Source organism: Oncorhynchus gorbuscha, linkage group LG14, assembly GCF_021184085.1.
Source record: "Oncorhynchus gorbuscha isolate QuinsamMale2020 ecotype Even-year linkage group LG14, OgorEven_v1.0, whole genome shotgun sequence".
Taxonomy (NCBI): Eukaryota; Metazoa; Chordata; class Actinopteri; order Salmoniformes; family Salmonidae; genus Oncorhynchus; species Oncorhynchus gorbuscha.
Genome location: NC_060186.1, coordinates 76,809,134 through 76,821,707, shown reverse-complemented (window position 1 = coordinate 76,821,707; position 12,574 = coordinate 76,809,134). Strand labels below are relative to the sequence as shown.

General features: G+C 45.3%; 1 protein-coding gene across 1 annotated transcript; it reads left to right on the top strand.

Annotated features, from left to right (window-relative positions):
- The first annotated feature begins 1,057 nt into the window (after positions 1–1,057).
- LOC123995430 (rho-related GTP-binding protein RhoV-like) lies at positions 1,058–3,139 on the top strand. Its single transcript, XM_046299033.1, has 3 exons — positions 1,058–1,461; positions 1,645–1,703; positions 2,131–3,139. Exons 1-3 carry the CDS (start codon positions 1,200–1,202, stop codon positions 2,575–2,577), a joined length of 768 nt encoding a protein of 255 aa, XP_046154989.1. The 5' UTR covers positions 1,058–1,199; the 3' UTR covers positions 2,578–3,139.
- The last annotated feature ends 9,435 nt before the right edge of the window (positions 3,140–12,574 follow it).

The following is a 12,574-nucleotide window of genomic DNA, read 5'->3' as shown; positions in this document are numbered from 1 at the left end:
CTGTAAGTCGCTTTGGATAAAAGCATCTGCTAAATGGCATATATTATATTATATTATTAAATGACTTAAATGTAATGTAAATGTGCGGGTACAGGTTAATCAAGGTAATTAAGGTAATATGTTTACTTAACAAAAATATCCCAGACATGTTCCATACGCACAAAAAGCTGAGGACTATTTCTGTCTGTAATAAAGCCCTTTTGTGGGGAAAAACTCATTATGATTGGCAGGACCTGGCTCCCAAGAGGGGTCCTACGCCCTCCCAGGCACACCCGTGGCTACGCCTCTGCCCAGTCATGTGAAATCCATAGATTAGGGCCTAATGAATGTATTTCAATTGATTGGTTTCCTTCTATGAACAGTAACTCAGTCAAATCGTTTAAATTGTTGCATGTTGCGTTTATATTTTTGTTCAGTATACATGTAAGTAGGGGTAGAGTAACTATGCGTAGAAAACAAATAGCCAGCAGCAGCAGCGTAAAAAACGAGGTCAATGCAAATAGTCCGGGTAGCCGTTTTATTAAATGTTTAGCGGTCTTATGGCTTGGGGGCAGAAGCTGTTAAGGAGCCGTTTGGACCTAGACTTCGGTACAGTTTGCCGTGCGGTGGTAGAGAGAACAGCCTACAGGCGGCTGGAGTCTTTGACCGTTTTTATAATAATGTTTTTAGGGCCAATACAAGACCTTCGTTAATTATACTTCATATAATTGTCTGTTGTCAAAATAAACAACTGGAAATCATTTATTGCACTTCTGATTCGTTGCATAATAGAGACAATGCAAACACTAAAAAGTTAATAAGATAAATAATTGTATTATTGTCACTATCAAAAAAATAACATCACAGCAAATATTTTGGGAAGTAGCTTACATGTCAAACCAGCCTGCAATATAGGAACACAACCAACCATTCAAGGGTCTTACTATATATAGTGTCTGCCAATCCTCCGCAAATAGTTCACATCTTTCCTTCAGCTGGTGGAGGCGGGGCTATGCAAATCACAACATGACTGAGCGGAAAGTTGCCTCAAAACCGATTCAGTTCACTGTCATTCACAACCCGACAAGGTGAGACTACAGAACACATCGCTTATTAATGAAGAAAAACTCTTCTATAGAATCGCACTTCGGAATAGCCTAAAATAAGACTGAGCTTTTATGCACGGGAAAGTTACTACTCTTCAACTTTAATCTTCGGACATGCCACCTCAAATGGATTATTATTATGAAGAATCCCGCGTCCCCTCTTCATGCGGATTGATAAACCAAGAGGCCGGGTTGGAGAGGGAGTCAGCGCCGGGGTTGGAGAGGGAGTCAGCGCCGGGGTTGGAGAGGGAGCCAGCGGCTATCAGCTGTATGCTGGTGGGGGACGGTGCGGTGGGAAAGACAAGCATGGTAGTCAGTTACACCAGCAATGGATACCCCACGGAATACAAACAGACCGGCTTTGATGTCTTTTCAGGTGAGAACCTTTCAATTACTGGAAATACATTTTTTTTAAATAACTGTATAGCCTAAGTTTATAACCTTATAATATCCTTATTTATAAAAGATTCAACAACTAAATGTATTGTTGATTTACAAACCCAAACTATTAACAAACTTGAGTTATGAAATAATTGTATTCTTGTGTTTTCTTCAACAGGTCAGGTCCAAGTAGGAGGAGCCTCAGTCAGAATACAACTACTGGACACAGCTGGACAGGTAACAATATCAGACTCTTTAAAATATATATATATATATCCACAATGAATAGTCTTCTTGAATCTCTTCAGTCCAATTCAATGACAACAGTTTGAAACATGTTGGGATGTAATTTTGAAATGAATTAGACACGTCTGCTTTGTAGAATCGGTCACAAACGTGACAAAAAAAAATATGTAGCTGACAGGAAAGCATTCAGTCTTTCACATGTAGCAGCAGTAGTTTGGTTCTAAAGGCCACTACATGTCATACTGTGTGAGTCATCGTCTCTCTCTGTCACCGGCGTCCATTGTTGTTGTTGTTCAGACCCCCAGACAGCATTCACATTCACACACTGCTGAATCAGCTAAGCTGACCCCTCTCTCTCTCTTTCTCTTTGCCCCCTACCCCGCCCCTCCTCTATCTCTCTCTACCTTGACATTTCCAGGAGGTGTTTGACGATTTCCGCTCCCTCTCCTACTCCCACACGGATGTCTTCCTGCTCTGCTTCAGTGTGGTCAACCCCACCTCCTTCCACAATGTCACCCACAAGTGGATCCCAGAGATCCGAGCTTGCAACCCCTCAGCTCCCATCATCCTCGTGGGCACCCAGTCCGACCTCCTGCTGGACGTCAACGTCCTGATCAACCTGGCCCGCCGCGGGGTCAAACCGGTGCTGACCAATCGGGCGCGGAGCGTGGCGGTGAAGATCAGAGCGGCGGACTATGTGGAGTGTTCTTCGTTGACGCAGAAGAACTTAAAAGAGGCGTTCGACGCGGCCATCTTTGCTGCCATCACACACAAGGCCAGGAAGGAGAAGAAGAGGCAGCTGTTGGACAGACGCAGCAAGGCCTTCTCTAAATGCAGCTGGAAGAAGTTATTCTGTTTTATCTGAGATGAGATCCCATGGGTCCTGGACAGAATAATGACTATTATTATTTATTAACTTATGAAGACTTACTAAGAACTTGTAGCTTTGGAATCGTCGCAGAATTTGTAAATGAACTGAGTTCTACTGGTAGTCCTGGACTGAAGACAGTGGTATAGCGTACTTCACTAGCCCTTGCAGGTAACCAAGTAAGAACGGGTACTGAAGCGTAATAAAGACAAGAGAAAATCAAAACCCAGGACATTGAGTACATCTTGTCAGTGGGACAAGGCTGTCATGTAAATGTTGTGAATTCCTTTGCATGGTCTGGATTGGTGCCTTCTCCAACCTGAGAGCTTTACTGCGCTGCCTCTGTGTGATAGTCAGAGAGTCAGTGGGTTGTGAGAGAGAAGGATCTTTTTTAGGTCGTCAGGTGTTGGTTGTTAGCCTTTTCTCATTTGCATTTTTGCTGCCCAGCCACACAAAACAAGGCTTATTCATATTCAACCGTGTATGTAGGCTGAAGTCACAGCGCTAGGCCAGGTGCTACCTTCTTACCTGTGTGTGACCTGGGAATGGCTGACCCATTGTGTTGAATGGCTTGGACCAGCCAGGCCATTGTGTTCTGGTTTGGGCCTGGAATGTTCGGTTGCGTTTGCAGCCTAAATGCCTCTGCAGAATGTTCGGGCATTGGACCAGCCACCTCTGCAGAATGTTCTGTTGCGTTTGCAGCCTAAATGCCTCTGCAGAATGTTCTGTTGAGTTTGCTCTGCAGAATGTTCGGTTGCGTTTGCAGCCTAAATGCCTCTGCAGAATGTTCTGCAGCCTAAATGCCTCTGCAGAATGTTCTGTTGCGTTTGCAGCCTAAATGCCTCTGCAGAATGTTCTGTTGCGTTTGCAGCCTAACAGATCTCCACTAGGAGAAGTGAATGTCTGTGCCTTGCATACTCCCTTAAAATACATTTTCTTGAAAAACTGCAATAGTACTCTTTGTCCCTCTTGAGACGCCGTAGCCAGTATACACTTCCTCAAAATAATCAGAATTAATTGAAGATAACTCAAGAAATCTGTAATAAATTGACAAGTTTTTTTTCAGAGGGGGGTCTTAGTCACGCAATTTTGCATTTAACTAAGATGTTTGGTTCAGTATTTCTCTAGGATATTAATGTGAAAATGAGGAGTCTCATTGAATGACAACCATCACGACATTGAAGAATCCCTACTGTTGACCAATCACCGACAAAAAGGACTAGACTTCGGCTACTGAACTTCGGCTTGCCTCAAGAAAAATGTTGTGTGCCCGAACAGACGGAAAAAAAGACCAAAACTAACCAAAACGTGACAAAAAAATGGCATCATAACATGGTATACGCAGAAACGGTTTCGGATGGGAAGCAGACCCCCCCCCCCCCGCCCCATCTTGGTCAGTGTAAAGCCAGCAGGCAGGGTAGAGAGGCTAGAGAGTTATCCAACTCTACCCTGGCCCAGGAGAAATCCCCAGCCCACTGTCTCTGTTTTAAGCCTTTGTTTGTTTACATCTGTAGTGGGTAGAGACTAGAAAACCCCAGGCAATAGAAACCCCAAGACCGCCCAGCTCCGTTAACCTCCCGTGAATGAAACACCCCTCTTGTCTCTGTCTGAATGTACTCCCCACTCTCTATCTCCAGCCGATTCAACCCCACTGCTCTATAGAATACACGGTGTACATTATAGTAGGCTAAATAGCTCCTGCTTGAATGTTAACTCTCACTTTAAATAGCCTGGGTGCCCGTCTAGCTCTGTGGTTTATTGGACAGGGATGTTATTGCCAGACCGATGGTGACTGTCAGTCCTAGCTTGTTTATAGAGATGAGGGTTGACATCCAGGCTATATGCTGGTTATGCTTCTCGTGGAAGAGCTCATGTGAATTTGATATATATTTCTGTTTGTTTTAAACAGTTCATCAAACTTTTTTTTTTTGTCTGCAATGTTACAGGTGACAAGGAATTTTCACCATAATGCTTCTGAAAGCTGTGAACAGTTTACCTTTGGGGAATCGCATATTTCTGTCACTAATCTTTTAAACCAATCCCTCTGTCAATACTTTGCTTTTTCATACTGTGTTTGAATGAAGCGATGAAAATAAATAATCTAAACAAATCCAAATGTATATTATTTTGTCATCATTTATCACTGATATATTTGAATTAAAAAATATATATATGTATATTGATATACCATTGTGTGGCTCCAGAGACTCCTAAAACCACGTCTAGCACCTCAGAATGATATGAAGGTCTGTTGAGGGAGAACCCTACTGGAGTCTGGTGGGCTTTTAGCATTGGGAGGTTCTGAGTATTCTGTACCAACACCCCAGATTCCTCATACCTGGACCATCACATTACCTTAGGACAGGGTTCCCCAACTGGTGGCCCGCGGATCACTTTTATTTGGACCCCACAAGTTCTGATTTTTTTTTTTATTAAATAGTTGTATTTTTTTTTATTGTTGGAGAAAAGACTGTAAAAACACCTGCAAATCAACTGCAAATCAATTTTATGGAGAGATACAGAGCCTTCAGAAAGTATTCACACCCCTCTACTTTTTATACATGTTGCTTGTTGTTACAACCTGAATTTAAAATGGATTCAATTGAGATATTTTTTTTCACTGACCTACCCACAATACCCCAAAGTGGAATGATGTTTTTCTATTATAAAAATAAAAATTTAAAAATAAAAAATTAATAATGAAAAGCTAAAATGTCTTGAGTCAATACGTTTTCCTCTGAACAGTTGACGTTGAGATGTGTCTGTTACTTGTAACTCTGTGAAGCATTTATTTGGGCTGCAATCTGAGGTGCAGTTAACTCTAATGAACTTATCCTCTGCAGCAGAGGTAACTCTATGTCTTCCTGTCCTGTGGCGGTCCTCATGAGAGCCAGTTTCATCATAGCGCTTGATGGTTTTTACCACTGCACTTGAAGAAACTTTGAAAGTTCTAGAAATTTTCCGGATTGACTGACCTTCATGTCTCAAAGTAATGATGGACTGTCATTTATCTTTACTTATTTGAGCTGTTCTTGCCATAATATGGACTTGGTCTTTTACCAAAGAGGGCTATCTTCAACCCCAACAAACTACCCCTCACAACACAATGGATTGGCTCAAATATATTAGGGAAAGAAATTCCACAAATTAACTTTTAACGAGGCACACCTGTTAATTGAAATGCATTCCATGCACCTCATGAAGCTGGTTGAGAGAATGCCAAGAGTGTGCAAAGCTGTCATCAAGGCAAAGGGTGGCTTCTTTGAAGAATTTTAAATGTAAAATATATGTTGATTTGTGTCACGACTTCTGGCGAAGTCGAAGCCGGGCGGTGCTCGGTGCTCGACGTCACCGGTCTTCTAGCCACCAATGATCCATTTTTCATTTTCCATTGGTTTTGTCTTGTCTTCCAACACACCTGGTATCAATCACCATTCATTACCTGTTGTGTATTTAACCCTCTGTTTCCCCTCATATCTTTGTCAGAGAGTGTTTGTGTTGCTGGGCGACGAGTCCTCGTACCCACTTTGTCTGATTATTATTCTTAGTTTTGTAGTTTTGTTTACAGTAATTAAACAACTCCATTTCATTCAGTTTGATTCTCCTGCACCTGACTTCTCTGCCACCTATACACACGACTCTGTCAGATTTGTTTAACACTTTTTTGGTTACTACATGATTCCATATGTGTTTTTTCATAGTTTTGATGTCTTCACTATTATTCTACAATGTAGAAAAAATAGTAAAATAAAGAAAAACCCTTGAATGAGTAAGTGTGTCCAAACGTTTGACTGGTACTGTATGTATGCCATGTTAATGATATCTGAGTTAGAGTGACTAACAAATTCAAATGAGGGCCACCCTGGAGGTCAGGTCCCCTGGGCATGTGGGTCAGTATTCATATATGATTACAACAAATTTTGAAAAGTGGCTAGACTACCTTACCAATAAAAAAAATGTGTTAGCTGACATCGCTAATTGAGTTACTGTCAGTGACCTCATGTAGTAGTCATAAAAGAAACACCTGAAACTAGATCCACATTCTGTCGGAGAAGGTTCTCCCGTGTTCAACCAATCCAATAAATGAAGAGGAGTAAAAGACGTTAACGTCCAAAAATGGAAATCAAGTCGCAGACGCTCTTCCCTTTCCCTTGAAAACCGGAATATCCGGTTTTTAACGACCCTTCTGAGACTAGTGACAAAGCAAGACGAAAAACTGCTGATGCACAACCATATTTCTAACTTGCACCTGGTGTATTCTACTATTGTTACTCTCAACAGTTCCTAAAATAAAAATACAAATTTAAAAGTATTATTTTTTTTTGGGGGGGGGGGGGGGGGTCAGGGACCCTAAGCAACTGCATATGTTTATAATGGCGTCAGAGGGGATGGCTGCCATTTTACGGGCTCCTAACCAACTGTACTTGCTACCGTCTCTTATGACCGAAAAGATCTTCTGGATATCAGAACAGAACTCACCAAGGATTTACTCTTTAATGAGTGAGACGTAAAGGATATACTGCTTCTACAAGGCCCAAATCCCAGTCATTCGCGTGAAGAAAAGATGGAAATGCAGGGGGCGGAGATAGGGGTGTCTTGTGAGAATTTGTCGGCGAGTGGGTAGCGCGCTTCTACCATCCGTTCTATTGGCCAACTTGGAATCACTGGAGAATAAACGACATGATCTCGAGACTATCCTACCAACGGGACATTAAAAACTGTAATATCTTGTTTCACCGTGTCATGGCTGAACGACGACACGAATAATGTACAGTTGGCTGGGTTTTCCGTACATCGGCAGGACAGAACAGCTAGATGGTGCGCCATGTCTAATATTATTTTAAGGAAGTCTCGCCTGGGGTAGAGTACCATGATAAGCTGTAGAACACACTTATCTACCAAGAGAGATTTAATCTATATTTTTTTGGAGTCGTCCATCAAACAGGCAAAGGGTCAATACAGGACTGAAGATTGAATCCTACTACAATAGCTCTGACACTCGTCGGATGTGGCAGGGCTTGCAAACTATCACGGACTACAAAAGGAAACCCAGCCGCTAGATGCCCAGTGATGCTAGCCTACCAGACAAGCTAAATGCCTTTAATGCTCATTTCAAGGCAAGCAACACTGAAAATTGCATGAGAGTTCCAGCTGTTCCGGATGACTGTGCGATCACACTCACTGTGCGATCACACTATGTGAGCATGACCTTTAAACAGGTCAACATTCACGAGACCACAGGGCCAGACGGATTACCAGGACATGTACTCAGAGCATGTGGGGACCAACTAGCAAGTATCTTCACTGACATTTTCAACCTCTCCCTGACCGAGTCTGTAATACCTACATGTTTAAAGCAGACCACCATAGTCCCTGTGAGCAAGAAAGCGAAGGTAACCTGTCTAAATTACTCGCCCTGTAGCACTCATGTTGTTAGCCATGAAGTGCTTTGAAAGGCTGGTTATGGCTCACATCAACACCATCATCCCAGAAATCCTAAACCCACTCCAATTCACATACCGCCCCCAACAGACTCCACACTGCCCTTTCTCACCTGGACAAAAGGAACACCTATGTGACAGTGCTGTTCATTTGACTACAGCTCAGCGTTCAACACAGTGCCCACAAAGCTCATCACTAAGCTAAGGACCCTGGGACCTGACACCTCCCTCTGCAAATGGATCCTGGATTTTCTGACGTGGGCCGCCCCCAGGTGGTAAGGGTCGGTAACAACACATCTGGCACGCTGATCCTCAACACAGGGACCCCTCAGGGGTGCTTGCTTAGTCCCCTCCTGTACTCCCTGTTAACCCACGATTGTGTGGACAAGCACGACTCCAACACCATCATTACGTTTGCTGACGCCACAACAGTGGTAGGCCTGATCACCGAAAACGATGAAACAGCCTATAGGGAGGAGGTCAGAGACCTGTCCGTGTGGTGCCAGGACAACAACCGCTCCCTCAACGTGAGCAAGAGATAATCATGGACTACAGGAAAAGGAGGGCCAAACACTCCCTCATTCACATTGACGGGGCTGTAGTTCCTTGGTGTCCACATCACCAACGAACTATCATGGTCCGAACACACCAAGACCGTTGTGAAGAGGCCACGGCTGAAGGAGGAAAGGTTTGGGTTTGTCATAGATCCCCAGATCCTTCTGCAGCTCCACCATCGAGAGCATCCTGACCAGTTTCCTCATCGCCTGGTATGGCAACTGCTCATCATCCAACCGCCAGGCTCTACAGAGGGTAGTGCGTACAACCCAGTACATCATTGGGGCCAAGCTAATTGTCATCCAGGACCTATATACTAGGTTGTGTCAGAGGATTGTCAAAGACTCCAGTCACCCAGGTCATAGACTGTTCTCTCTGCTACCGCACGGCAAGCGGTACCGGAGTGCCATGTCTAGGTCCAAAAGGCTCCTTAACAGCTTCTACCCCCCCCCAGCCATGAGACTGTTGAACAGCTTCTACCCCCCCCCAGCCATGAGACTGATTATTATTTAGTATATTATGAAGAACTAATCAAATAACCACCGGACTATTTACATTGACCCCCCCTTTGTTTTTACATGCTGCTACTCACTGTCTATTATCTATGCATAGTCCCTTCACCCCCACCTACATGTACAGAGTACCCTGACTAACCTGTACCCCCATACACTGATTTGGTACCTTTTCCCACGGTATATTATCGTTATTTTATTGTGTTACTTTTATTTCATTTTTTAATTTGTTTTATTTTATAAATATTATCTTAACTCTATTTCTTGAACTGCATTGTTAGTTAATTAAGGTCTACACATGTATTCAGCACACCTGACAAATACAATTATATTTGATGTCACTTATGCCTGGAGCCGGCCTTGACAGCCATGTCCTGTTGTCTGAAGGGGGTGAGCACAGCCATGTCCTGTTGTCTGAAGGGGATGAGCACAGCCATGTCCTGTTGTCTGAAGGGGATGAGCACAGCCATGTCCTGTTGTCTGAAGGGGATGAGCACAGCCATGTCCTGTTGTCTGAAGGGGATGAGCACAGCCATGTCCTGTTGTCTGAAGGGGATGAGCACAGCCATGTCCTGTTGTCTGAAGGGGATGAGCACAGCCATGTCCTGTTGTCTGAAGGGGATGAGCACAGCCATGTCCTGTTGTCTGAAGGGGATGAGCACAGCCATGTCCTGTTGTCTGAAGGGGGTGAGCACAGCCATGTCCTGTTGTCTGAAGGGGATGAGCACAGCCATGTCCTGTTGTCTGAAGGGGATGAGCACAGCCATGTCCTGTTGTCTGAAGGGGATAAGCACAGCCATGTCCTGTTGTCTGAAGGGGATGAGCACAGCCATGTCCTGTTGTCTGAAGGGGATGAGCACAGCCATGTCCTGTTGTCTGAAGGGGATGAGAGGGTAAATGATATTGTAGCACAGCCATGTCCTGTTGTCTGAAGGGGATGAGCACAGCCATGTCCTGTTGTCTGAAGGGGATGAGCACAGCCATGTCCTGTTGTCTGAAGGGGATGAGCACAGCCATGTCCTGTTGTCTGAAGGGGATGAGCACAGCCATGTCCTGTTGTCTGAAGGGGATGAGCACAGCCATGTCCTGTTGTCTGAAGGGGGTCTGAGCACAGCCATGTCCTGTTGTCTAAGCACAGCCATGTCCTGTTGTCTGAAGGGGATGAGCACAGCCATGTCCTGTTGTCTGAAGGGGATGAGCACAGCCATGTCCTGTTGTCTGAAGGGGATGAGAGGGTAAATGATATTGTAGCACAGCCATGTCCTGTTGTCTGAAGGGGATGAGAGGGTAAATGATATTGTAGCACAGCCATGTCCTGTTGTGTGAAGGGGATGAGCACAGCCATGTCCTGTTGTCTGAAGGGGATGAGCACAGCCATGTCCTGTTGTCTGAAGGGGATGAGCACAGCCATGTCCTGTTGTCTGAAGGGGATGAGCACAGCCATGTCCTGTTGTCTGTTGTCTGAAGGGGGTGAAGGGGATGAGCACAGCCATGTCCTGTTGTCTGAAGGGGATGAGCACAGCCATGTCCTGTTGTCTGAAGGGGATGAGCACAGCCATGTCCTGTTGTCTGAAGGGGATGAGCACAGCCATGTCCTGTTGTCTGAAGGGGATGAGCACAGCCATGTCCTGTTGTCTGAAGGGGATGAGCACAGCCATGTCCTGTTGTCTGAAGGGGAGCACAGCCATGTCCTGTTGTCTGAAGGGGATGAGCACAGCCATGTCCTGTTGTCTGAAGGGGATGAGCACAGCCATGTCCTGTTGTCTGAAGGAGGTGAGCTGTCCTGTTGTCTGAAGGGGATGAGCACAGCCATGTCCTGTTGTCTGAAGGGGATGAGCACAGCCATGTCCTGTTGTCTGAAGTGTCCTGTTGTCTGAAGGGGATGATAAATGATATTGCACAGCCATGTCCTGTTGTCTGAAGGGGATGATGAGCACAGCCATGTCCTGTTGTCTGAAGGGGGGTATGAGCACAGCCATGTCCTGTTGTCTGAAGGGGATGAGCACAGCCATGTCCTGTTGTCTGAAGGGGATGAGCACAGCCATGTCCTGTTGTCTGAAGGGGATGAGAGGGTAAATGATATTGCACAGCCATGTCCTGTTGTGTGAAGGGGGTGTCCTGATTGTCTGTTCCTGTCTGAAGGGGGTGAGAGGGTAAATGATATTGTAGCACAGCCATGTCCTGTTGTCTGAAGGGGATGAGCACAGCCATGTCCTGTTGTCTGAAGGGGATGAGAGGGTAAATGATATTGTAGCACAGCCATGTCCTGTTGTCTGAAGGGGATGAGAGGTCCTGTTGTCTGAAATGATATTGTAGCACAGCCATGTCCTGTTGTCTGAAGGGGATGAGAGGGTAAATGATATTGTAGCACAGCCATGTCGTGTTGTCTGAAGGGGATGAGCACAGCCATGTCCTGTTGTCTGAAGGGGATGAGCACAGCCATGTCCTGTTGTCTGAAGGGGATGAGCACAGCCATGTCCTGTTGTCTGAAGGGGATGAGCACAGCCATGTCCTGTTGTCTGAAGGGGATGAGCACAGCCATGTCCTGTTGTCTGAAGGGGATGAGCACAGCCATGTCCTGTTGTCTGAAGGGGATGAGCACAGCCATGTCCTGTTGTCTGAAGGGGATGAGCACAGCCATGTCCTGTTGTCTGAAGGAGGTGAGCACAGCCATGTCCTGTTGTCTGAAGGGGATGAGAGGGTAAATGATATTGTAGCACAGCCACGTCCTGTTGTCTGAAGGGGATGAGCACAGCCATGTCCTGTTGTCTGAAGGAGGTGAGCACAGCCATGTCCTGTTGTCTGAAGGGGATGAGAGGGTAAATGATATTGTAGCACAGCCATGTCCTGTTGTCTGAAGGGGATGACGTCCTGTTGTCTGAAGGGGATGAGCACAGCCATGTCCTGTTGTCTGAAGGGGATGAGCACAGCCATGTCCTGTTGTCTGAAGGGGATGAGAGGGTAAATGATATTGTCCTGTTGTCTGAGCACAGCCATGTCCTGTTGTCTGAAGGGGATGAACAGCCATGTCCTGTTGTCTGAAGGGGATGAGAGGGTAAATGATATTGTAGCACAGCCATGTCCTGTTGTCTGAAGGGGATGAGCACAGCCATGTCCTGTTGTCTGAAGGGGATGAGAGGGTAAATGATATTGTAGCACAGCCATGTCCTGTTGTCTGAAGGGGATGAGCACAGCCATGTCCTGTTGTCTGAAGGGGATGAGAGGGTAAATGATATTGTAGCACAGCCATGTCCTGTTGTCTGAAGGGGATGAGAGGGTAAATGATATTGTAGCACAGCCATGTCCTGTTGTGTGAAGGGGATGAGAGGGTAAATGATATTGTAGCACAGCCATGTCCTATTGTCTGAAGGGGATGAGAGGGTAAATGATATTGTAGCACAGCCATGTCCTGTTGTCTGAAGGGGGTGAGCACAGCCATGTCCTGTTGTCTGAAGGGGATGAGAGGGTAAATGATATTGTAGCACA